The 27,907-nt window shown below is 42.9% G+C and overlaps 1 protein-coding gene across 5 annotated transcripts; it reads left to right on the plus strand.

Annotated features, from left to right (window-relative positions):
• Positions 1-26,945, plus strand: tmc6b (transmembrane channel-like 6b). Of its 5 annotated transcripts, XM_054779995.1 has the most exons (22): positions 2-65; positions 4,923-4,991; positions 5,072-5,227; positions 9,720-9,850; positions 9,971-10,138; positions 10,286-10,441; positions 13,345-13,453; positions 13,537-13,621; positions 13,936-14,193; positions 16,090-16,310; positions 16,375-16,519; positions 16,586-16,741; positions 19,884-20,062; positions 20,124-20,214; positions 20,298-20,395; positions 23,734-23,829; positions 23,915-23,990; positions 24,304-24,437; positions 24,514-24,690; positions 24,825-24,903; positions 26,026-26,112; positions 26,178-26,945. In XM_054779995.1, exons 3-22 carry the CDS (start codon positions 5,175-5,177, stop codon positions 26,190-26,192), a joined length of 2,514 nt encoding a protein of 837 aa, XP_054635970.1. In that variant the 5' UTR covers positions 2-65; positions 4,923-4,991; positions 5,072-5,174; the 3' UTR covers positions 26,193-26,945. The 5 variants fall into 5 exon arrangements, with proteins under 5 accessions (XP_054635971.1, XP_054635970.1, XP_054635974.1 ...); XM_054779996.1 differs by lacking the exon at positions 4,923-4,991 and having other exon boundaries at positions 1-65; XM_054779999.1 differs by lacking the exon at positions 23,734-23,829.
• The last annotated feature ends 962 nt before the right edge of the window (positions 26,946-27,907 follow it).

Consider the following 27,907-nt stretch of genomic DNA (forward strand, 5'->3'; position numbering starts at 1 on the left):
TCTCAAGCGTCTTTGGCTGAAACTGCGGAGCGTCTTTGGTGTCGAGGCGGTTTGGAAGCCGACTGGTGAGTGAATCAGTTTAATCACATCCTCGCCTTTTTCAATTAATCTTCCATCTTAACACAGTTAACATTCGTCGTCACACCGAAAGTTCCAAACTTTTGCCCACCTCATTCAACTCCGTCGTTTGACAAAGTGGCTGCCTGTTCTATACAACAACTACGGTAACTAACAATGCTCGCCGACAGCTGACAGCGACAACAAAGCTGCAAGTGAAGCCAACATGGATACGTGTTTGTTTTTCTTCTCTTGTTTGTTTTTAGGCTCTTGCTCAGAAATGTGAACGGTGAATAATCGCTTGGTGTTGCAGAAAGTTAGGGGCTGCATTTGTGCTTTCCCCAAACGTTGAGGGAAGGATGATGAGTGCTTGAACAGGCAGTGTGAGAATGCTGTATGGCGCTAACCGCAGATTATTTTCGTGATTTTGTTGTGTTGTTTGCTGAGTTGTAAACTCTTTTTTTCTTAATCCCCCTTGATCATCATTTGACTGTAAATAACTATGCTTTTTGCCTGGGTTCACACAAGTCAGGGCCTGCAAAGCCTTCTCTGCTGGCCTAAACATGATCAGAAGCACTAACATACATTTACATACATTGTTCCATGAAGCTGTATTATTCCATGAAGCTGTATTAATTTATTCCAACTTTATTCCAATTTATTCATTGCGTCTCATGGCTGCACTGCTTCCAGTAGTGTGTGTATGTTAGATTATTTTTGCCCAATCAGATTTCAGCTTCTATGTGTTGCAATCTTTTTTCTTTTTTTTTTGCCCATAGTGACATCAGCACTTTTCCGTCCTCTGATTGGTTGATCAGAGCGAAACTGGTCAACAAGCTAAGTTGCTAGAGATGAGCGGCCCATGAAGCATGAAGCCAACATTGTTCAATAGCTCGGTGGTTATTATATACACAAGTTAGCGCCAAAATAACCTGTCCAAGCAATGACAGCCACCAATCCGTTTCCAACCGTCAATACACGCTGTGGCGCTTCCAATGTAAGCGGTCACGATATTTGCAGAACGATACAAGCTCCGAAGCACTATTTGGACGCAGTGTGATTCAGGAAGTCCGACACAGGCGGCAAGGCTTGGGGTTCATTTGACCGTCAACATAAGTTACGCCCACAGTGGCAGACTGAGGAGGACAAATTGACCTCCCTGGTGGGTAGATGTATTTTACTGCAAAGGTTTCATATTTTTGTCCTGTTAGATAAATACGTGGCAATCTTATGGCCATGGTGGCTATCTTACTTAAAGGGTCCCTGACATGATTATTGAACTTTGCTTAAATATGTTATATATTGTTTGTAATTATGTTGTACATTGTTCCATTTTAGAAAGCAAATGGTAAATTCTCAAAAAAATGCCATTTATAGTTCAGGGCACCAGCCATGACGAGCTAGCTCTCGCTGTTCAGTCTTATTTCCGGAAGCGACGCCATCAGAGTACTATCACTCAGGTAAACAAACATGGCGGTGTACGAGACGGAGGCTGTTTACAGTGATTACTGCCAAGATTTGAGCCGAGTGTGAATAGTATTTTGAGGAGGGAGAAACATTTGGAGATGAACTAGAGAACTTGCAGAACATGGACTTAATGTACGTGGAGATGAAGATTGGTCGCCTTCAAAACACAGAATGGTAAGTGTAAATGACTCTGGAGTTGCTTATCCTTCAATTATTGTTTTAAATCAGCTTCTTAATGAGCATAAATGGGTCTTTATGGCCTGATTTATATTTCATCTTCGCCGCCCCATCTCCCACAATAAACATATACTGTACAGTACATGGCTGTGAAAAGACGATTATATAACATGTATAATGCTTTACAGCCTTGTCGCTATCATGGAATAGTGTTTAGAAGACATTATGTAAACAAGACATGACTTACAGTACGCTGTTCTGTGACAACTTTGACGTCGTTCTTCATGTCTTTTTTTCCTGTGTACGGTCAGAATAGCGTCCTTTTTACAAAATGTGTGGCAACTCTGATGTTGTCATTTTTGCGAATTTGCTGTTCGCTTTCAAAAACGGAACAACGTAGAACATAATTACAAACATATTTAAGCAAAGCTGATGAATCATGTCAGGTACCCTTTAATGGCTCCATTACACTGAAAACATGCTTGTTTTTCCTCCTGCAAAGTTTGGTGGGGCTGGAAATAATTCCCTCCAGATGCGACAAGCCGAAAGTGGTGTCCTCGCAGTGCGGTTACGCCATTCATGGGAGGGATCCATTATTGAAAACACATCTGTGAGTTTGTGGCTATCGCCCAAGTTGGAAATAGATAAAAGGCGCAACATGCATGAATAGATGAGTTTGAGTACAGCACATTGAAATGATGTAAAGTGTGTAGCTGGTGTGCTGGAGGAGGATGTACAGTATTTTTACAGTACTTGCATTCGGCAATGTTCTGGGATTTGTATTGTCCCGACGTATTCAACACTTTCAAATATGTTTTTTAATGTTTTATCTGGTCTGGTGTTAATGGAAAATGTAGTGACGAACCAACTTCCCCGATGACGTGTACAGTATGTGCTGGTTTTGAACGTAGGCACATGTTTCCATTGTGCTACATGCAATACCCGGAAAGCCGACACCAAGCACGGTGGCACATGTGGTTAGCGCAGGGGTGTCCAAAGTGCGGCCCGGCCCGGGGGCCATTTGTGCCGAGGGAGCATCATTGCAGGCTCAAAGCAATAAAATGAATAAAGTTTTGAATGAGTTTTTCAGTCCCCTTCCTGTTCGGATGCAACCCATCTGTTGTGAGCAGTCCATATCCAGTCACGATGTGACATTCTCTTTGTTCCTGCAAGTCATATCTTCCAGGACGTACGCCAGACTGTACCAATCAACAATTCTACATTTACGTCAACAAACACGGAAGGTCCTTTACTACAGCTGAGGTGTTCAATGCCCTCCGTAATTTGAATCCCAAGAAGGCAATCGGGGCTGATCATTTCAACCCACTGCTTCTAGCACCTGCCACACCTGTTGTTGCTGAGGTCCTTCGACATACTTTGAATCTGAGTCTTTCAAGTAGGTGCATTCCTAAACTATGGGAGCTTACAGCTTATTGAACTCCTCTTCATAAAGGCGAAAATTTGACAACTTCTCATGAATGATCAGATTTATTCCTGCCTATCAAAACATAGCATTCTAAATATCTTCCAGTATGAATGATACTGCGCAAGCTTTAGACAGCAAACTTGATTGTGCTGTTCTTTTTATTGATATTTCTAAAAAGCCTTTGACACTGTTGACCGTTCTGTCCTTCTGGAGCGTCTGGACAACACTGGCTTTGATGACACGTCCTGTGAATTGTAGATTGGTAGAACTCAAAAGACTTTGGAGGCTGATGGCATCCGATCCAACTATCTGAATGTCTGTAAAATGGTGCCACAGGGGTCTGTTTTAGGACCACTGTTATTTTCTTTAATGTTAATGATTTTAATGATCGTGTGGTATCAGAAATGGCTTAATCGCGGATGGCGCAGTCGTCCACTCAATTTCCATCTCAGCAGACCAGGCTTTGCAAAATTTTCAGTCAGATTTTTATTGAATCCAAAGCACTGTTGTTGAACTGAAATCGATATTACATCCGGACAAATCACAGTATATGATCTTCACAAAGAACTTTCTGTTGATTCAAATGAGACTAACTTATCGACTGTTGGTGGGACTCCTTTGGAGCGGTATCATGTTAGTATCTGGGCATCTGGCTCTGTTGACAAGTTAAAACGCATAAAGTCGTCCCTCGTTTATTGTGGTTGATTGGTTCCAGACACGGCCGCGTTAAACGAATTTTTCGGTGATATAGGATTCATTGTTAATAAATGGAATATTTTTGTAGTTAGAGCATAGAAAACCTGCTTATGACTTTCTAAACACAGTTTTTAACATTATCGGAGCCCTCCACCCATGCATTTTCTATGCCGCTTATCCTCATTAGGGTCGCGGGGGTATGCTGAAGCCTATCCCAGCTGACTTTGGGCGAGAGGCGGGGTAAAAGCTGGACTGGTCGCCAGCCAATGGCAGAGCACATATAGACAAACAAGCTTTATAGCAAATTTATCTTATCTCTGAAGTGTTTCCAGAGAGATGATTACATGGCTGTTTGACGTGTGTGGTAAAAGGCAGTGTGCTAGCATGAATTCACTTGAGACAAATTTGCACATTAGCACTCAATAAGTCATCAAAACTTACCTTTATGCATTCCAATATAGTATCAGCATTTGAAACCAAATATGAGGAGAAAGAAAAATGGTAAAAATACAGTAGTAGTCTATCTGTGCGGTGAGATAAAGTTAGCACACGCACAGTGGACATGCGTCAAGTGAGACGGATGTAACAGAGAGAATCCGGCCACTTTTACCAAATGGTACCAAATTGGCCGTGGCCCGGGGGTTGGAGATGACTGACCTACATCATAATCGTCACTTTGTAGATGTCATATGACATCGATTCGCTCTTGTGCCTCTGTGGCAAAACAACAAAGACAAGTGGACAACAGATGTCCGCAGCCACACGCGGATAATGCAACTGAACATATCATGGAATGGATAACTTGTTGCTAAGTGATATGACGATACAGCCTGTGAGTCCATTGTCGACTGTCAATTCTGACAATGCATCATTGTGCTTTTTGAGGTGAATATTCATGATATTAGCGGCGTCTGACTCAGTCCACATGACCTCAACACTGTGACCTCATGACGAGACTGATTGTCCATTCACATTTGGCTAACACACCAAATTGGATGCACATATATTTACAAGATCCCTTCTCGGGCTTTATGACTCAAGTTCATTGCGTGTCCTTACTGAGGAACCTGCTTGTTTATTTTGCTTCTTTTCAACGCAGCCAAAGTGACCTCTCTGTCTCATCTGGATCTCCCGCTGCAAGTCACAACTTGTGCTTCCAGATTCCAAAGTAGTATCTGTATTTTTTTTGTTTTTTTTCTCCCTGTAGCGCACTCATGGCCTCTCCTCTTTTGTGTCTCCTCCTCTCAGGTAGAGGAGTTTGTGCCATGGTGGGAGTGGAGAGTATCGCTACGAGCTGGTGAGGGTGTAAACCCCGCAGCAAGGAGTCCACCCGCAGACACGCAGGAAAAGAATGGCTCGGAATGTCAACTTTGACCTGGGCCACCCTCTGATGGAAGGAGTGGAGTGAGTTTGGGGATTCTTATTTTCATGTTCTCAGTGTAGTCTTGTCTGGAGCTCACCTATCATTGCTCAACATTCAGTCTGTGGGCGGAGACTAGGTAAGAAAAGGTGGCTGGACTGTTTTGCTGTTGTCTTTGTCACCATGCTAAGGCTTTGCTTGCTTGTTTCAACCTGCCCTGGTTGCACACAGAGCCTTAAGTTTGGCTACTCTATTTTCACCAATACATTGCTCCCTAGTCTCATGAGCTCCACTATAATTATTATCATTTTATGTCCACAAATACTAATAGTTATATGCTCTTTGCAATGTCTCTTGCATGCCTCGCTGCAATTCCTCTGACCTAGGTTACAGGCGGAAGTTCCAGGTATTGTCATTTTCAAACGCAGTGCGTAAGAATAAAAGCTTTTACAATGTTCACTCGCTACATCGTGGTTCACCTTCGGATTTTTTAATGTGCAATTTTGAGTTGTTTTTTTTAACAGCGTATGAACACGCATTGTGTTGTGCGTCCTTGTGGTGATCTATCGGTGCTCTGTTTTGTATTTACTATCAGTAGAGAGTGCTGTATACTCATGTGAGAGCTGAAGAGTATCGAGACGTCTCTGGTTTGTCTCAGTAAATATAGTATATATCTAGTATATAGTGTGTATATATATATATATATATATATATATATATATGTTCTATACTATAACAGTCCTGATTGGCCTGATTGCGATTGTGTTCTGTGTTCTGACTGGCTGTAGGCCATTATCAGTCAATCTCCTTCTATTAGGACTGCCTGTTTCATGTTGTAAGATCGCTAGCTGCTAGCGCTCATACATGCTGAATGAAGGCAGAAGTTACACGGCTGTAGAGCGCCTGGAGTACTGTAACTGATTCTTCGCTTCAAGGAGGACGAAGAGGAGGAATATGTTTTAACAAGGATATAAGAAGGATATAAAAACGCTACAGCCTAACGGCGGCAGGACAAGCCACGTTCAGAGGAGTGAATAGGCGTGAGTCACTTAATTTCTTTCTTGTGTCCAATGTCGTAAGTTGATCATTAAAATTCAAAGGAAATTTGAACTTTGAGAGTGTTTAAACAAGAGAGAAATGTGATAAAATGTTCATGCCTGTCCGAGAAGTGTATAAAGTGTATGATGAGTTTCACAGCCTTAAAACATACAGACCCTTTCCAAAAAATTAGAATGTCATGGAAAAGTTGTTTAATTTCCATAATTCCATTCAAAAAGTTAAACTTTCATAGATTATAGATTCAGGGCCCACAATTTAAATGATTTTAAGTATTTATTTGTTTATTTTTACATAATTTGGGCTTCCGGCTCATTAAACCCACGAAAACAGGAATTCAAAAAATTAGAATACTGTGAAGAAATCAGCCCAAATTTTGCAGGGCATGAATGTTTTAAACTGAGTGTCACACACTAATCATCTACTAAACTCAAATCACCTGCACAGGCTTCCCCAGGTGTCATTAAATTACTTCAGTTTGGTTCAATTGTCTCAGTTGGGTTCAATATGGGGAAGACTGCAGACATGACAACTGGCCAGAAGACCATCATTGATACCCTCCATAGGATGGGTAAGCCACAAAAGTTCATAGCTAAGGAGGCTGGTTGTTCACAGAGTGCTGTGTCCAAGCATATCAATGGAAAGTCTAGAGGAAGGGCAGAATGTGTCAGGAGAAGATGCACCAGCAAAAGAGATGACCGTGGGCTTCAGCGGATTATCAAACAGGGAAGATTCAAGAATCTGGCAGAGATCCAGAGATCCAGATCCAGAGATCCAGAAAGAGTGGAATGAGGCGGGAGTCACAGCTTCAAAAAACAGCACATTCAGACGCATCCGGGAGATGGGCTACAACTGTCGGGTTCCTCGGGTCAAGCCACTTCTGAACCTGAGCCAACGTAGGAAGCGTCTCCACTGGGCCAAGGAGAAGAAGGACTGGACTGTTGGCCGGTGGTCCAAGGTCCTCTTTTCCGATGAAAGTAAAGTGTGCCTTTCATTTGGGAATCACGGTCCAAGGGTTTGGAGGAAGACGGGTGAGGAACAGAACCCAAGCTGCCTGAGGTCCAGTGTGAAATATCCACAGTCCGTCATGATTTGGGTGCAATGTCCGGTGCAGGTGTTGGTAAACTCTGCTTTCTTAAATCCAAGGTCACCGCAACAGTCTACCAGCATGTTTTAGAGGACTTCATGATTCCTTCTGCTGAGGATCTGTATGGAGATGCAGATTTCATCTTCCAGCAGGACCTGGCCCCTGCCCATACCGCCAGAAGCACCAAAACCTGGTTTGATGCCCATGCCATCACAGTGCTTGACTGGCCAGCCAACTCACCGGACCTAAACCCCATTGAGAATCTATGGGGTATTCTCAAGAGGAAAATGAGGGGCACCAGACCCAACAACAAAGAAGAGCTGACAGCAAGCATCAAGGAAATCTGGGCTTCCATAACTCCCAGGCAATGCCACAGGCTGATTGCTTCAATGCCACGTGGCATCGAGGCAGTGATTAAGGCAAAGGGATTCCTAACCAAGTATTGAAGATTGACATATCGTTTTGAAAGTACCATATTTTGATTGATTTGATGCAATCCTAATTTCTTTCTTTTTTTCCTGCAAAAACTGAGAAGTAAATGGTGATTTCTTCACAGTATTCAAATTTTTTGAATTCCTGTTTTCATGGGTTTTATGAGCTGGAAGCCCAAATTACGTAAAAATAAACAAATAAACACTTGAAATCGTTTAAACTGTGGGCCCTGAATCTATAATCTATGAAAGTTTAACTTTTTCAATGGAATTATGGAAATTAAACAACTTTTCCATGACATTCTAATTTTTTGGAAAGGGTCTGTACATAATAACTGTACAAAAATATAGTTGGCTACTTCGCGGATTTCACTTATTGTGGGCTATTTTGGGAACCGATCCCCCGCGACAAACGACGGAACACTGTATTACACAACTAAATTGGACCATCTTAGTCACTGTTGTTTTTTTGTATGGAAAATAGATGATTGCTTGGATGAACTTAAAGGGTCCCTGACATAATTCATCAACTTTGCTTAAATATATTATATATTGTTTGTAATTATGTTCTTCATTGTTTGATTTTTGAAAGCAGGGTAAATTTAGAATTTCGCGGCTTGACCCTATCACGGTTTGTCAAAACTGTATTAATTAATCATGCTGTTCTGCGGTTGAGTACAGCTTATTATTCGTCAAAAGTATGTATACTTAAAGGGTCCCTGACATGATTCATCAACTGTGCTTAAATATGTTACATATTGTCTGTAATTATGTTGTCTACATTGTTGAAAGCAAACAGTAAATTAGCAAAAATGACGTTTATAGCCATGACGCCAGCCATGACGAGCTAGCTGCCGCTGTTCAGTCTCATTTCCATAAGTGACACCTCTCAGCTTAAGAAGAGAAAACAAACTCTTGTCGAGGTAGATGGTGGACTTGGACTTGGTTTAGTATATTTTTCATCACAATAATAGTTATGCCAAAATGTTGTGTTGCTGCTATATGTTAATAGTATCCGAGTGGTACTGTAAGTTTCTTTTATTTTCCAAAAGAGGAAGGTTTAAGACAAAAATGGACAAAGCAAGTGCATTTGGCTTGAAAGTACGGTGTAAACGCGTTTTCAAAAAGGATGCTATTCCGCCGGTACACAAGAAAAAAAAATGTCAAGAACAATGTCAAAGTTGCCACAGAACAGAGTAAGTCATGTCTTGTTTACAGAATGTCTTCTAAACACTATTCCATGATAGCGACAAGGCTGTAAAGCATTATGTATGTTATATAAACATCTTTTCACATCCATATGTATGTTTACTGTGGGGGGTGGCGGCGGCTGCTGTGACGAAAAATAACATAAATCAGGCCATAAAGACCCCTTTACGCTCATTAATAAGCTGATTTAAAACAATAATTGAAGGATAAGCAACTCCAGAGTCATTTACACTTCAGTGAAGGCCACATGCAAAAATGTTTTAATGCAGACTGCCTTGGTGTAAGAATGTAGATAGATATGTGAGAAGCGTTGTTTTCATCTGCTACAGTCATTATGTCTGACGTGTTATATAAGCTTTGATTGCCTTGCTTGATTGATTGATTTGATGTCTTTATGCAACACGCCATGTACACTCACACTATTGCAGCAAGTCATTTCAACGTATTCCCATTAATCTGACAACCATTGTGCAAACATACTGAGTGTCTGTGTCACCGTATTAAATAGTTTGACGACCCCACGCCCCTGTGACATAGTTGTAACCCTACAATTTGCTCCGGCTTCTCTGCAAAGCTGAGCAGGAAAAGTGGTAGATACTTGCATTTGTAGTGTTATCTACGGTCTGAACTTGTGTGTGTGTGTGTGTGTGCTGTCTTTCGATTGAAGTATTGGAATGCAGCCTCTATTGCAGAGTCTGTAGCGCGGTTTCCTGTCATTATGTACACCCTGAAATCTGTGTATGCTGCCGACAGGAGCCCAGCAGATGAGGAAGGCGTTCATGACTCATTCAACCAGCTGATAGCAGAGCAGACCTACAACGGAGGCCTGGGAGAAGCCTTTGAGCTGCAGCTGCTACAGAAAGACCTAGATGAGGAAAGTCAAGGTAGCGCCTAAGAATTTGCCAGTGATGATACTTGTAGTTTGACAAAGACTACCACTTACCACCATTGTACCTGGACTACTACTACTACTGTACTATGTACTATATTTTTTTATTCCTCAGATAATGTGGCACACCTGTCTAGCCCTGGACCTGAGTTCAGGGAGAGGAGGAAGCGGGGAAGGGCGCTGGAATGGGAGGATGATGAAAGAGTGATGGATCCCTCCGCTGGAGAACGATGGTCTTCAGCCACCTTGAAGATTCTGTCTTCTATGCCCAGTCGTACCATTGGTTGGTCCCACAAAAACAAGACATTTTGTGTATGCATAGGCAATACGGAGCTATTCAGTGGCCTTTCTGTAAGCCATTTAATGTTGAGCTCCGCTCAGAAACCTGTGAAAGAACACAGCATTAGCATATTTACTGGTGCTCTCTCAGGCCGCAGCAGGGGAGCCATCATCTCGCAATACTACAACAGGACCATGCAACTTCGGAGACACAGGCAGAGCAGACCCTCCATCCAAGACTTCTCGCACTCGGCCAGACCCAGCATACGAGGATACGGCTTGGAGACGGACAATACGGACGCAGAGGGTGAGAAGGAATTATCGTATTAATTATCCAGAGTCGCATCAGTTAAAATATGCATCAAGAAAGGGAAAAAACTGGACCTGCATTTATTTAGAAATATATTTCACAAAATGTAAAACCACCACCTAAAGTCACAATTATTAAAATTTGCTGATTTGGTAAACTTCCAAACAGCTAAAATGCAGAGAGTTTTGAATACAGGAAGTGAACAAATGTATTAGCAATTGATATGAAACAGAGAGGATTAAGTAAGCTTTGCTTCTTCCTACTCCTTTTTGGACATGTGGAACTGTGGATTGTACTATGTGAAATATTCCAATGTGACTTCTGTGCAAGCTCAAAATAAATGTGCAGTTGAATAACTTGCAGGCAAGTTATTTAACTACACAACAGGGTGAATAGGTGTCCGAGATGTTTATGTAACACAGCAGTTAGTCAGCTACTCAATAGCATAGAAAACATACCTGTGAGGCTGAAAAAACTGAATTAACATAACACAAGCCAGCTAGTCCAACGAGCAAGTTACCCTTAAGCAAGTTCACCAAGCTCCCAATCTCATTCCACATCGCAGGGTTACCGGAGCAGCATGTAGTTGTCAGAAGCCTCGTGCACCCTCTCGCCGCTGTCGACTGTAATATTCGCTCCTTGGTTCACGCCAGTTTGTATAAATTAACATTTAAAAACATGTGACATTTACAGTATATATATAATTATTAGGGCTGTCAAAAACAGCACGTTAATGGTGGTAACTAATTTATTTCAGTAATTACATTACAAGTCTTTAGCATCATTAACGCATGCGCGTTAGAAAGTGGTGTGAGAAAATGTTTGCTCCCTCCCTGATTTCTTATTGTTCGCATGTTTGTCACACTTAAATGTTTCAGATCATCACACAAATTTAAATATTAGTCAATGACAACACAACTGAACACAAATGCAGTGAAAAAGTGATTGCCCCCCCTGTTAAAACATACCATAACTGAGATGAATTGAGATCTATCAGTGTGGAAAAGGTTCTAAAGCCATTTCTAAAGCTTTGGGACTCCAGCCAACCACAGTGAGAGCCATTATCCACAAATGGCCAAAACATGGAACGGTGGTGAACCTTCCCAGGAGTGGCCGGCCAACCAAAATGACCTGAAGAGCTCAGCCACGACTCATCCGAGAGGTCATAAAAGACCCCACAACAACATCCAAAGAACTGCAGGCCTCACTTGCCTCAGTTAAGGTCAGTGTTCATGACTCCACCATAAGAAAGACACTGGGCAAAAACGACCTGCATGGCAGAGTTCCAAGACCAAAACCACTGCTGGACAAAAAGAGCATTAAGGCTCATCTCAATTTTGCCAGAAAACATCTTGATGATCCCCAAGACCTTTGGAAAATACTCTGTGGTCTGACCAGACAAAAGTTGAACTTTTTGGAAGGTGTGTGTCCCATTACATCTGGCTGCATTTCAGAAAAAGACCATCATAGCAACAGTAAACAATGGTGGTGGTAGTGTGATGGTCTTCAGGACCTGGAAGACTTGCTGTGATGAATGGAAGCATGAATTCTGCTGAAGGAGAATGTCCGGCCATCTGTTGGTGACCTCAAGCTGAAAGCAACTTGGGTTCTGCAGCAGGACAATGATCCAAAACACACCAGCAAGTCCACCTCTGAATGGCTGAAGACTTTGGAGCGGCCTAGTCCAAGTCCTGACCTGAATCCTATTGAGATGCTGTGGCATGACCTCAAAAAGGAGCTTCATGCTTGAAAACCCTCCAATTTATCGCAAACGCTTGATTGCAGTTGTTGCTGCTAAGGGTGGCCCAACCACTTATTAGGTTTAGGTGGAAATCACCTTTTCACACAGGGCCATGTAGCTTTGGATTCTTCCATAATAATAAAAAGTTGCATTTAAAAACTGCATTTTGTGTTCAGTTGTGTTGTCATTGACTCATATTTACATTTGTTTGATCTGAAACATCTAAGTGTGACAAATCAGGAAGGGGGCAAACACTTTTTCCAACCACTGTATGTGTCTTCAACTCACAAACACCTCTGTAGTCTGCTCGTCCTGGGAACAACACTTGCTCATTGTCTGTAGACGACAGCGAGGTGCATTCACTGACACTCTGAAAATCACAACATCTTTATTATGCGTGTTGTATGTGTGGTCTAAATAAACAGAAATACAAAGAAAAACATCAAGTGGATATTGTTATCTCTCCTTAATGCAACTCTTACTGCGGAAGTACAGTTTGCGGCATTGAAGCGTGCTCGGAAATCCCAGAAAATACATTGACGCTTGAAACAGTGAATTCAACGAAAAAATGATGTGGTGCCTTTGAACGCAACCCCTCATGGCTCATAATAACACGGTTAAAGTGTGATTCAAATGTTACTTTTAGGCAAATACATTTTCAGACGTGTGTTTCAGACGTGTGCTATCTCTGAGCTTCATTTAAATGTAATAAATGCTGTATAATAACATAATAACATTTAATAACATTTAATTAATACATACAAAATATATATATATATATATATATATATATATATATATATATATATATATATATATATATATATATATAAAATTGTCATTCATCTTTCTGTTCATGAAATACAGCAAAAATGGGCATATTTCACAAATAGTGGCAAATGCTGATTAATTAATTTGAAAACTGTGATTAATTTGATTAAACTTGGTAATCATTTGACAGCCCTAATTATTATATAATTAGGGCTTGCACCTCACTAAAAGTTGCAGGACCAACCAAACTATGAAAAAAGTGCAACTCGTCGTCGGGAAATCACGGAATATTTGCAAAGGAAGAATTGCTTAGATTGGGTGTGCTCCTCATATTGTGGCTGTTACTCACGTGTAATACAAACACATTGTCCCCCTGTGTGTGTCGTAGTCAATAAACGGGAGCGTCTGGTGAATAACTTGCAAAACCTGTCAGTCAGCGACAGAGTCAGGATGCTCCGAGCGATGCCTCTCAGCGTGGCGGAAAAGAGTGAACTCAGGTAAATGCAGCGTTTGATCACGTTGTTTCATGATGCTTTATCTTTCAATGGCTGCTACAAGGCATGGTGGCGCTTGTGTGCAGGAGGTTAACTTTGCAGAAGGAGAGACGAACGCTGTCTGGAAGTCAGATCCCCTGCTGCAGTCGACTCAAATATTACATCATCATCGTGAGTCACTTCCTCCTCCAGTAGCCCGATAAAATCGTATTTTATTCATCATATTTCTTAGCTGCATGGCAGTTGTTTGCTGATTTATTGATGACCATTATCTTCAAATGAATATGATAACGCCTCCTCTGTTGTTTGCTAAGGCTGTGTTCACTCTTGTGGTTTGGTACTCGAGGGCCAAAGGTTGCACAGTTAAAACATGTACATAAAGTAAGGCCCCGATGGAGCTGATTTTGTGACTTACTAGTGACGAAATTGGGGGGTTTGTGGGGCTAGTACTCGAATCTCGGTTAACCGTTGCCTCCTTTTCCCAGGCCGCGAGACACAGTTGGTACAGCTGGCTGTCCTTCCTGCACTCCCTCCACCTGTGGCAGGAGGCGCTCAAGCGTGTCAGCGGCCGTTTCGGCAGCGGAGTCCTCTCGTACTTCCTGTTCCTCAAGACCCTGCTCTTCTTCAACCTCTTCCTCTTTGTGGTGACGGCTGCGTTGGTGGTGCTGCCTCAGGCGGTGCACCCCCCACCTCAGTCCGACGGCAGACGCAACTTCACCGGACTAGAGATCCTCACTGGAGCCGTAAGATGTGTTTGTACGCTATCTTGAGTACATCACCAATAGGAGTGGTATCAGGCAGCATGATTATTGCGCAAGTGTGTCTTAGGGTGGCCACAATAAAGAGGTTGTCCAAAAACCAGTAAGCATGTGGTGTGGCCACCATTCGCCTCAAATACCATACACAGCAGGGTTGGGCAAACTGCGGCCCGCAGGCCCCATCAGGCCCGCCGAGCATCTTAATCTGTTTCCAAATTCCTTTTTTTTTTTTTTTTAAACCATTAACATTGATGCTGTTTCTGGCAACATGACTTGCAGTGCTATTGTGGCAGGCTTCAGTCATACAGGAAATAGTCCGGTACTGGATTACCCAGCATGCCTTGCGACCCTTAATAATAATAATAATAATAATAGTATATAATAACAGTTTGTAAGTTATGTGTTATGTTTACCGCTTAGCTGTTGTTTATCACCCACGTAGTAGTAGTCTTATGTCTTACTTTCTTTTATCATGTCAACTATATGGGTTAATAGGAGTGTAAAGGTGACTATAGGGGTGTTAGTTCATGTCTAGAGGGCTCTAATAATGTAAAAACGGTATTTAGAAGGTGGTAAACAGGTTTCTGTCTTTTTTGTGCTATTTCCTCATTCTGTCTACTATATTGGGTAATAGGAGTGTAAAGGTGACCGTAGGAGTATTATTTCATCTCTAGAGGGCTCTAATAATGGTATAAAAGTATATTTTGAAGGTGGTAAACAGGTTTTCTATGTCTTATTTTCTCTTATGTCTACTATATTGGGTAATAGAAGTGTAAAGGTGACTACAGAGGTGTTATATCATGTCTATAGGGCTCTAATAATGTAAAAAGAAGGTATTTACAAGGTCGTAAACAGGTTTTTTATGCTCTAACTATGTCGGTGTAGGCTCTCAGTCGTACAGGAGTTGTCCATCGAGGGAAAGGCTTCTTGAGACGTCATCTGTACTTCTGTGAAGAAGTTGTCGGACGTTTCGCTCCTCAACCGAAGAGCTTCGTCAGCGAACTAATAAGTGCTGGTAGCCTAGGCCTTAAATACAGTAAGAGTGGGCGGAATTGGTGTGCCAACATCCTCCTCCTATTGGTTCCTTACACTAAGCCTGGGCGGAGTAGTGGTATAATCCTCTCCTGCTATTAACACCTCCGATAAAAGGGAAGTGTCGCTCCCTGAGTTGGGTATGAACAACTCTGATTCTGGCTCGTTAGCATCTAATGTTCTGGCTCGGCCCTGGCTTCACCTCATTTGCAAGACTAAGAGCTGTGGGTTTTGGTCTCAGTAACCTGCTGAACACAGGGTCCAAATTAAACCTCAAACCACCATTCCGATTCAATGATGGGTTCTGTTGTTTGACAAAAATAGCTGCCAAAGAAAAAAGATGGTTTGAAAGAGGAGTAAAGGAGGCTATACAGAACAATAGATGCTAACGAGCCAGAATCAGAGTCGTTCATACCCAACTCAGGGAGCGACACTTCCCTTTTATCAGAGGTGTTAATAGCAGGAGAGGATTAGACCACTACTCTGCCCAGGCTTAGTGTAAGGAACCAATAGGAGGAGGGTGTTGGCACACCAATTCCGCCCACTCTTACTGTATTTAAGGCCTATGCTACCAGCACTTATTAGTTCGCTGACGAAGCTCTTCGGATGAGGAGCGAAACGTCTGACACCTTCTTCACAGAAGTACAGATGACGTCTCAAGAAGCCTTTCCCTCGATGCTCTAACTACAAAAATATTCCATTATGAATAAATAATCCTACTTTGCGGAAAGTCACTTATCAGGATGTGGCCTGGAACCAATTAGCCGCAATAAACGAGGAGGTTACTGTAGTAAAGACATTATGGGGGTGATGAATATTTACGCTACTGTGCATGTCATCATGTTGCAGGGCTATTTCTCAGACACAGTGATGTACTATGGATACTACTGCAACTACACGCTGCAGAGGAGCTGCAGGAATGAAAGTGGGAGCGGAGGGCAGTACATCTCCGCATCCAACGCTACCAGCCTGGACTGTACATTGAAGCGTCTAACTTACAAGATGCCGCTTGCCTATTTCTTCACCATCGCCACCGCCTTCTTCATCACTTGTATCATCCTTGTGTACAGGTATGCATTCCTGAACATAGAATAATTGAATATACAGAATGACATGCTTCTTATCTCATACCAGCATGTCAAAGTCATTTGGTCGAAGCTTCCGAATTGACAAATCTCACAGTAACCTGGCCATGAAAGCCTTTTGCTGCTGGGACTTCAAGGTGATCAAGAAAACTTCAGTCAAACTCATGTCTGAGAATATCTGCACCCAGCTCAAGGTATGAGAAAAGAACCCCCACCCACGCCATTTCCAACAGTTTCTCATGACTCTCGCTCTCTCTCAGGAGCTGCTAGCAGAGGTCAGTCATAAGCATTCCAAAAACACCGTGTGCCAGAAACTGTGGAGATTGGCGGTCCACAGTCTGGCCTGGGCTATCTGCATAGCAAGCACCACCGCCTGTGTGCTCAGCATTTACTACTTCTCTGGCTACATGCACCAGGTGAGGTGGCAGCCTTTCATCGTGTCCGTCATTAAATACTACATGATGGTGACGTTTCACAGCGGTCACGGGTCAAATGCGGTGTTCATGCTGCTACAGTAGTGTATTCCAAGACATCATGCTAAATGGTAGCACAGAATGGCAACAGTAATGCAGTATAGGACTGGAACAGACTCCGCAATATGCCCAATATAGTTAACTGTTTCAGTACAGTGGAAACTCCAAAAATAAAAACGTACAGTTGTCCCTCGCCACTTTGCGCTTTGAATTTCACGTTTTTGCTTCATCAAGTTTTTTCCAAAATACATAAATGAATAAAGTATGTTGTTTTATGGTTGAATACAGGCCATTGTAGGTCCAAAAGGATTTCATGGGGGGGAAGTTTGCCTAATTTAAGCATTTTCAATCTTAAAAATGGCCTTCAGAAGGTACGTACGTACTTCGTGATATGTAGTGTTCTACACTGGTCACAAGGTGACAGGAATGTTGCTGTAACGTATGTGAGATACACGAGGATCAGACTTGATCACCGGAACAACAAGATTTTACTGCAGGTTTGAATTTTCTCACAACAGGCACCTTACAGTAATCCCTCGCTTGTCACGGTTAGTCGGTTTCAGTGAATTTCCAGGTATGATTCCTCATTTATAAATCACATATTTTCATAGTTACAGCGTAGAAAACCTGTTTCGGACCAACTACAGTACGTACAGGTTTGTAACATCATCAGAGCCCTCTAGACATGAACTCTAGTCACCTTTCCACTCCTGTTATCCAATATAGCAACATATGAGTAATAAGACAGGAATAAGACTTGTGCTTGTGTGTTTTGTAATGAATGTCTTCCGGACATGTGGACAGGAAGTGACGTAGAGTTGCGTTTTAGCTGGATTACAGCCACAACAGTACCTCGTGTTGTTATGACAGTAATATTATTGCGTTATTATCGTGCCTGTTGCAAGGTTAATCAAACCTGAAATCCAGGATAAATGAGCTGAGCTGAGCTCAGCCAACCCAAGGCGAGAGCGTCCGGCCTTAATTGGTTGCACATTGGTATGCACCCCGCCAATCGATCACAGAGTCACCGATTCACCACGGCAACGAGAGCGGCATACTTTTCCCCAACGGAAGCAGGAAGCCTCATGGAGGCTCACAAGGATGCAAAAGAGCAAATACAAAGGAGAGGCAACACTGCCACAGTCATAAAACCAAGAGAGAAAGCGTGGCAAAGCACTGCAGAGGTGATCTACAGTACTTTGTGTCAAAGTAATGCAGAAATACACACTCACTGCTCCACTCAGACCATCGTAATTACAATCCAGATAGTTCATGTTGTTTGTTGCTTGTTGAACAAATCAAGAACAGCGGTGGACACTAATATGTATGAATTCTTTGCTTTATTAGCATATCGACATTACTCGCTTCCGGCTTCTGGGTAGTGTAGCACACATCCAAACCAACAAAGTTATCTCCGAAAACATAGCCGCGCTGTGATTATGAATGGGTTGTAGATGAAATTGACTGCAGATGTGAGTGAAATTGTGTAAATATAATTCATCAGACTGTATAACTCAACTCCTTTGTCTTGTAGATGTGTATTTGTATTTAATTAATGATCTAATTAACATTCAACATCATCTAAAACCCTTTATGTGCAATGATTGACATGAATGATGACAAATGTTGACGTAATGACAGTGGGTGTAGTCGAATGTCATGACAATGTGTAATAGGCAGCGGATTAATTACTGGTTTCCATTTATGGTGACTGCTGGTTGACATAAGGGATGAGATGGCGTAGACCCTGGACCTTAACGTGGTTTGGAGCAGGCTAACGCCACGGTAACTTATGTCAGAACATATTCGACTTTCCACTATCTCACTTTTGTGCAACCGGATCACGGATAAATTGAGCCAGGATAACCAAGATATCCAGGCTTAATCCCTTATTCCAGCTTTGTGCAATAGGCCCCTGCAATAAAACCCTGTTGTTCAGGCGATCGAGTCTGGTGCTTGTGTTACTAGTGACACCTAGTGACCAGTGTAGAATACTACATTTCATCGTCTTTGAATGCCTTATACTGTATTTGACTGTATTCTATTTTAGTTCATTTAGCCATTTGTAGGCTTGAAAATACTGAATTTAGGCGAGTAATACGTCATATTTCCTTAAATACGCATATTTTTGGACTAATAGACCGTAGTCAACCACAAAACAACACACAAAAAAATCAAACCTCACAAATTGCCTCTCGCCGCATCCCTGCACACTGTCATCTCTCCGTTCGTGTGTACGTGACGAAGACGCTCGCACCTTCTTCCGCTGTGGAACACACACGTAAACAAGATGGCCGCGTCGCGGGAGAAGATGCGAGCGTCTTCATCACATCCTCAAATAAGTTAATAACGCGACAGGACACGCGTCATATTGTGTGCTAATCGCAAAATGTACTCAAACCGAAAGTACATTCTTAGGGCAAACTGGGGCTTACGCTAACCGAAGTTCCATGGTACTCACTCACTTGAACTTTATGTGAAGCATCAGCAGCAGGGACAATCATCATTACGCGCACCATCTGTTACGTGTCTCCCTTTAAGCCGCCCCCTTTTGCAACGTGTGTTAACTTGGAATCTTCATATTACAGTCCTATTGTAACAGAGTCTAACAGTGTTTCCCATCTTCTTCATCATAGTTCTGGCACTTGCAACTTTATTTGCAGCCGTATTTAATTTTTTTGCACACATTAGTCTGACACTCAAAAATATGCAGTGCCCCTGAACGCCTCATCAGTGCAGGCCGCACAGTGCTTTATAGGAGGAAGAAAGGAGACCGAAACGGAGTTGTTCATCATTCTGTGCGCGTTCTGTGAACAAATAAACCACACACACACATAATAAAGGATTTCCTGGCCGGAATCTGTCTATAGCGTCCGAACCACTATCTGTTGTTCGCAGAGACTGAGTCACCGAAGCGTGGATGCTCTGTTTGGGCACCGTTTGTCCGTACGATAACCGAGACAGTGTACAAAAACCGAGACATATTTTCATCCCTTTTTCTACTGTTAGCGCTGATGTGTACATGTAAGACTCCTGCTTGTATGCCGAGTAAAAGAGTCATGTCCAGATGAACTCGTCTCGACAGAACCTCCAGCAGAGTTCTCGCAGCGTGAGCACGAACCCGTTGCTGAGCGAGGCTAGCCTGCTGGCGCTCCCTGCGCTCGTGTCCGTCATCAACTTGGTGCTGCCCGGCATGTTCAACCTGGCCGCCTGGATGGAAGACTACCAGTCACCCTCCGTGCGCACATATGTCGCCATCGGCAGGTACGAGCAGGAAGAGAGCCATCCGTGGATGGAGTATGCTTTATGTTTTATTTTTTCCTAGAAACTTGATGCTGAAAGTGAGCGTGCTGGGAGTGCTCTGCTACCACTGGCTGGGTCGGGTGGCTGCTGATCCCGGCAGTATTGGCCTGCAGGTAACGCAAATGACGACGACGATAAGAAATAATCTTGGCTTTCTTTGGTATTTCATCTCCTCTTTTGAAAATATCATCCTCAGTGCTGGGAGAGTTTTGTTGGCCAGGAACTGTATCGCTTCCTGATAATGGATTTCATCTTTACTCTACTAGACACCTTGTTTGGAGAGTTTCTTTGGAGGTGGGTGGGTGTGACGCAAGTCGTTTAGACCTGTCACCATGACAAAATTGTTTCACAAATTATTGCCCATAAATGATATTATCCATCCATCCATTCCGTTTCTATGCCGCTTATCCTCGCGAGGGTCGCGGGTATGCTGGAGCCTACCCCAGCAGACTTCGGGCGAGAGGCGGGGTACACCCTGAACGGATCGCCAGCCAATCGCTGGACACATACACTCCTGATCAAAATCTTAAGACCAATTGAAACATTTCTAGAATTAGCATTTTGCACATTTGGATGTTAATGAGGTTTTAAGTAGAGCTACAATATGCAAAAACAAGAAGGGGGAGTGAGACAAAAAGCACTTTGAAAAAGTAATTGATTGAAAACAACAATTAAACTAAAATAGGCTGTTTATCAGCTGATCAAAAGTTGAAGACCACAGGCTATAAAAGCCAAAATCTGCTCCAAATGTTCATTTTGTGTCAGGCATTCCCACTGTCATGCCCTCCTGATGGTAAAGCTAAGAAGCTTTCTCTTTTTCAACGTGGTGGGATTGTGGAGCTGCATAAGCAAGGCCTCTCGCAGCGTGCCATTGCTGCTGAGGTTGGGAGCATGAAATCAGTCTTTCTACATTTTTTAAAGATCCTGAGCATTATGGAACAAAAAAGTCAAGTGGTAGACCCAAAAAAATCACACCTTCGCTGAGCAAGAGGATCCATCACGACACAGGGTGGTCTTCCACCCACATTAAGGCCTTACTGGTGCCGACTGCAGCGCAATAACCATCAGACGCCATCTGCGGGAAAATGATAATACAGTGTATGGCATAAGCTTGCGAGTACACTTAATCCTCACTAGGGTTGCGGGGGTAGGCTGCAGCTGTCGCTTTCGATGTTAAAAACGGAGAAATGCTGGAAATGCTCTAAAGTTCACAGTGTGTAAATGCAGCCGTCAGCTCATTTGCATATACGCTTCTTTGATTCACCGTTATCAACACTGTGTGGAATAATACGCTGTTGACGTTTAATGGGCTGTCATGTTTTGTGGGTGTTCGGCCAAAGTACATGTTTTGGATGCAGCAAAATGTGTTTGGTGCACAATGAAGGGTTGTACTTGGGCAGCTGAAACATAAGTTCCACCGTTTTGTATTATTTGTTTCATCATCTCTGCCACAAACTTTTACAGGAAACGGGCTGCAACTGACCTCAGATGGCGTTTTATACACAACTGGCACCAAGAGAGTATCCCATCGTGCAGCACACGACACACGCTCGCTAACACGTAGCAAAGAGACTGGATGATTGACAGGAGGGTTCACTCACGCCGTTCATTCCGCTACGTGTTAAGACAGATGCACAGAGTGAATCCCCTTGTCCTCCAGCCTGTTTGGTAGAGAGAGGGGAGGAAAACCAGCACGCATGCACATGTCAATATATTGAGGCCGGCAAAATGGTTGAGTTCATTTATATTTAGCATTTGATGTGTTGATTATGGTGACAGGCCTAAAGTGGTTACATTTTGTGATTGTACCAATGAAGGTAACTTCCTCCCCCCACTTTCCTTCACACTGCGCAGGTGTGCCAAAACAAAAACAAACATGTCCGCCATATGGAACTTTACCTGCCAACGCATGACATGAAGAATATCGGGCGGGGGTAGCACGTTAATAAGCTTTAATTTGGCACGGCATTTGGAGAGCAAACAACTGGCCGGGCGGACGGCTCGTTCAAACGCAACAAGACAAGTGAACAACAACAGGATGAAAAATGAATGTTTTCACAGTTTCACTCACATATTTCATAGAGGCAGCCAACTTGTCATGTTCCCTCTCCTGCAGGACAACATAAAACTCATGGGACTCGGGAAGTTCCCTGTAGAGGGCCTCCAAGTGTGACAGTACTCCAAAATAATAGCATTGCAATATAATAGGCAGCCACAAAAGAGCATTTAAAGATGATAGTTGTTCAAATACTTGGATTTCAAGATTAAAGTCATCCAAAGAGTATTCCAAGATAATAGTCCTGCATAATAGTATTCCAAATTTAAGGCCAGTCGAAAGCTTGCAGGAATGTACATTTTGTACTGTTGGATCCTACGGAGATTCTAAGTAGAGCTTCAAAATGTAAAAAGAAGATATGGGAGTGAGACAAAAAGGCAATTTATTGCAAAGAAGCGTTAAAGTGAAATAGTACTGTAGCTGTTCCATTCTTGTTAAAGAGGTGAAAAATGGCTTTGGAAAATGGCTTGATTCCAGTGTTTCCAGGAGGTTAGTGGGAATGTTGCTCCAGGTGTTGAAGATGGCTTCACAGAGGACATCCACTGTCTGGAACTGATGCCCACTTTTGTAAATCCATCCCCAAATGTTCTCCTTTGGATTTAGACGAGGGGAACATGCAGGACGGTCCAAATGGGTGAGCTTATTCCTCTGGAAGAAGTCCTTTGTGAAGTGCAGCGTTGTCCACACAGACGAGGGCCTTCAGTCATGAGGGATGCCCCCTGCGACTGCTCCACACAGCGGGCTGCCGTTTGACGGCCATGCACAACCTGAAGCTCCATTGTTCCATTGAAGGATCATGATGGTGGAAAATATCTCAGGTGGGATCTCCTTGTCATGCCAGTAACGTTGGAAGCCATCAGGACCGTCAAGGGAGAATCAAACTTTCTTCCACCTTTCAATGTCCCATGTTTGGTGCTCTCCTGCAAATTCCAAACACCCAATTTTGTGGCCTTAAAGGAGACAACATTTTTTCTTCTTAAAAGCCTTCTCTGGCACACGGCATCTGATGGTTATTGGACTACACTTGGCACCAGTAACAACCTTCATTTGGGCCAAGGATGGTCCTGTGTCTTGACGGACAGCCAATGGGATCCTCCGGTGACATTTTTTTGGGTCTACCACTTGACTTTTTTGTTCCATGAATCTCAGGATGTGTGAAGAAGTTTGAAATGACTGTCTTGCTGCGTCCAACCTCAGCAGCGATGGCGCGCTGAGAGAGGCCTTGCTGACGCAGCTCAACAATCCCACCGCCTTCAAAGAGAGAAAGCTTTTTTTGCCTTTGTCATCAAGAGATCATGACAGTGTGAATACCTGACACTAAATCACATTCAATCCATTCAATTTTTGCCAACATTTTGCCTTTTAAAGGCTGTGCTCTTCAAAAGCCTATTTCACTTTAATGCTTCTTTGCAATAAATTGCTTTTTTGTCTCACTCCCATATCTTCTTTTTGCATTTTGAAGCTCTACTTAGAACCTCCTTAAGAGCCAGCAGTGCAAAAATCACATTTTCATCGGGCGTGTATGTACAGTACACACGGTAAGTGTTTGGATTGTTTTCCTCCTGCTTGTCCGCAGGTTGTTTTCTGAGAAGGTGCTGAAGAGGAGGAGGAAACCGGTGTTTGATATTGCTCGGAATGTGCTCGATCTCATCTACGGTCAAACCCTGGCCTGGTACCACTCTTGTCTCTGTACTCACCCGCACCGTGGACTTGAATTCGTGCTTTGTGTGTTTGACAACCGGTGTTGTCTTGTCCAGGCTGGGCCTTCTATTTACTCCTCTGCTGCCCGCAGTGCAGAGCCTCAAACTCCTTCTGCTCTTTTACATCAAGAAGGTAAGCTCTCCTTCGTAAACACCGACACAATAAGTAAGTACATGTGCTATTATTCATTCACTCAGTGCAAATGTACCAGCTCATGGATGCAGCTGTAGGATGCGTGATGACGTGATCATGTTTTATACTGTAATGCCCACAAACGTACAACTGAGAGGGAGTGATTGCACTTCCTCACTCCTGTCAGCTGCTGTTGATGCACTACACTGCTGATGGGGATGTCAGACAACTTCATGTCAAAAAATGCCAACTATCTCTTTAACCGGGGTTCCGCTGTACTTCTGAGTCCGATTCATGCGTCCTCTCCTCGCAGAACAGTGTCATGATGAACTGTCAGGCCCCCAGGAGGCCGTACAGGGTCAGCCAGATGACCACCATCTTCATCACTCTCCTCTGCTTCCCCTCCTTCCTCGGGGCCTCAGTGTGTGTGACATACACCATGTGGAGGTAAACACACGCACATCCTTTTGGTTGCACACCAACCCAGCCTGAAACACTCCTCTCTTCATGTTCTTTCCTCCAGCATCACGCCCTCCTTGTCATGCGGCCCCTTTCGTACGCTCAAAACAATGTTTCAGGCGGGAAAGCGCTGGGTGGAGGACCTGGAAAATCACAATCCCAATTTATCCCTGCTGGCTAAGGCCCACTCCTATCTGGTGGAGCACCCTGTCTTCCTGTTTGTGGGAGCAGGCATCTTCTTGTTAGTGCAAACACACCTAACGTACTCTAAATAGTTGGTCATATATATGTTATAATGATGTTACTTTGTCAGTCAGTGCAATAGCATTGGTGAGGTGAGGCATATTTGACACAGCATGTCTGTTATCCCGCCAGGATCGTCATCTATTTCCACAGCCAGGTGGTGGACGGGCAGAGGAAGATCATCAGCTTACTGCAAGAGCAAATAGAAAATGTATGTCACGTCACCATCATAATGTCAATTAATTAGGGCTGTCAAAGTTAACTGAAGGTTCCTTTAATGGCACTATTTTTTTTTTTGACGCGAGATTAATGTGCGCACGTCCTGTTTGAGCCTCGGCCCACACTGTAGTTTGAGGAAACACAGCGATGACTGTGTAGCCACGAGCGGCAGCAAATGAGGAGAATTGGAGAACGAAAAGGCTATTTTGATTGGTGAATTTAGCTTCAAAGGCCCCGTGCAGATGGCTCTCGCAACAACAACAAAGTTACTTGTGTCGACTGTCGCTGTGAGTTGAGCTGTCATGGAGTACGTTGCCTGCCAGAGAGAAGCGAGAAGGTACTGGAGCACTGGTATTTTTTTGTCATTTATGCAGTGATACCTTGGCAGCGTTCCAACTAACGAGTGTTTTTTATATGCCAGCCGTCTCTCGGCCGATATTTTGCTTTGAACTGCGAGCTAGAACGGGTTACGAGCTGCCATTTACAGGCAGGCATAGCCGAGGACAGCTATTTGAGGGCTTGTACCAATGTGACCGTAGCTGAAGACGAGGCTAGATGGTCACTGGGAAACACATTCAACATGTCAGCAAAACATACGCACATTATAGCCATCTCATTTATCATATTTATTATTATTGTGTAAAACTATGACAGGAACAACATCAAATTAAAAGCACTAAATGAATACAGAGCCACCATCCACCAGTACCAACCTGGACTTTGTCTTTCGGAGGTTCACCACACAAATATGCACATTTCGGAGCAAATGAGGTGAAAGAAAAAGGGTAAAAATACCGTATAGTAGTCTTATCTGTGCAGCGAAGTTAGATGTGCAAAGTGAGACAAATTTCATTAAACATGCAAAAACTGTAGTATTTCTTACTGTATCTAAATTTTTGGAATAAAAAAGTGTTTCATATTTCCAAAATTGACATCCCTTTACATAAAATGTGATGTTGTAGTTGCGCATCAAATTGATTAAGTGTGATTAATTATGAGTCAACTAGGACAAAATGTGATTAATCACGCTGAAACATTTGAATGGACTGACGGCCCGAGAATGAATAGTTCTGCTGTGTGTCTTGCTGTCGGTGACTCTCCTGTGTATGCTCAGGAGGGAGAAGACAAGAAGTTTATCATCACCCGTCTGCAGCGCATCCACGAGCAGAGACGAACCTCGTCCAGAAGACTTGCAAGCCAGGTGAGCGCGAGACGCTGCGCTCACGTCGCATCTTAATGTGTCTTCCTCTAACGCTTCCTTTCCAGGACTCCACCCGCTGAGACTCTCGGGCAGGCAAACACCCCCTTCACAGTGGAGGACGTTTAACTGGAAACATGTCTCGACAAGATGAGTGGAACTGTCACACATGTATTGAAGTGAACTGTGGGATGTTTGTTAAGGAAAGGCACCTGACAGGTGAGTATGAAACACCTGACCTGCCAAGTAATGGACTCTACAAGTTGTGGAATCTTTCAGTGATTGAATGGGTTAAAAAAAAGTAGACATGTACCTGTAGGTGCACTTTCAACTAACTGTGAACTTTTTTTTTTTTATTGTCTTACATTGGTGTTTTCTTTTTTTAATGTTTAGAAATACTGTCTTTTTACGTGTGTATGCAGGTAACAGGATGCTGGAAATTGTCTTACTGTTGTATGTTTTTAGGGTTAGAACTGCTTATTCGTAGTTATTAAAATTAAATTATATTTTATGCACATTGTTGTATTTATTTACGGGTCTTTTATGATGTATTTTGATGAGACCTACAGTATGTTACATGACCTTTACACTGCACGTAGTCAGCCATGGCATGTCCCGCACAATAGACTGGGAAAAAAAGTTCTCCCCCCCGTTCTGTGTGGAAGTGGCTTCTTAGTTTTTTGGCTCCTTACTTTGTCCTTCTTCCCCACTGCGTTTGAAACACTGTCTTAAGTTTAGAAGAAATAAATGGGAGGCTAACTAGTTAGCTCAGTAGCTTTCTGTATGCTTTGAGCAGCGGCCGTCTGTTACGGCCCTGCAGTGATCCCGTAGCCTGCGCATTAGTGTTGTGCAATGTGGTGTAAACAAAGAATAATAGGAGTGTAAAGGACTATAGGGGTGTTATTTCATGTCCACAGGACTCTAATAGTAGCAAAAACTGTATTTACAAACTCATAAACAGGTTTTCTATGCTGTTAACTACGAAAATATTCAGTTTGTTAACACTGAATACTACTTAGTGGAAATTCACTTATCGCGGTCGGGTCTGGAACCAATTTGCCGTGATTAATGAGGGACGACTGTAGATGCTTCTACCCCACCAAGCGTCTTAATCTGGCCCACCAGGCGTTTCCAAATTCCTTTCTTGAAACCTTTACCATCGAAGCTGTATCTGGCAACATGACTGGCAGTGCTATTGTGGCACGCTTGAGTCGTACAGGGAAGAATCGGATGCAATCTGTAGCTTGCACAAAAAGGCGATCCAAGCAACACAACACGTCAACACGCACACGACGCACGACGTAAGCTACCTGCACCATGTATGCATACAAATTAATATCTACGCAAAATGCCCATGCCAAACTCACTGTACACCCATGCTGGGTAGCATGTGGTTCTCCCAACGTTGTCGTGTTTGCCGCATTTGTTTGATGGCAAAATATGTTGAGGAGGTTGTCAGGGAAGTCGACATAACATACTCTTGATATCCAATGTTTTATTGCTCATGGCTCATATTGTTGTTTTATAATTTGAGAAGAGTTGTAATCTAGCAAGGAAAAAAGCCATAATTTCACAAGAATAAAATCATAGTATGAGGATGTCAACAAATGGCATTTTAGTAGCATGAAGTTGAAATATTAAAGAAAAACGTCAAAAACAATGAATAAAGTTGTAATTTTTGGAAACTTCGGTTGGGGAAAAATTATAACATGGGAATAAAGTCAAAATATTAGAAGAAAATATACAAGAAGAAAGTTGAGATATTTGGGAAAAAAACAGCTGAAATAGAAAACATCAG

The sequence above is a fragment of the Dunckerocampus dactyliophorus genome, chromosome 6 (genome assembly GCF_027744805.1).
Source record: "Dunckerocampus dactyliophorus isolate RoL2022-P2 chromosome 6, RoL_Ddac_1.1, whole genome shotgun sequence".
NCBI classification, from domain to species: Eukaryota; Metazoa; Chordata; class Actinopteri; order Syngnathiformes; family Syngnathidae; genus Dunckerocampus; species Dunckerocampus dactyliophorus.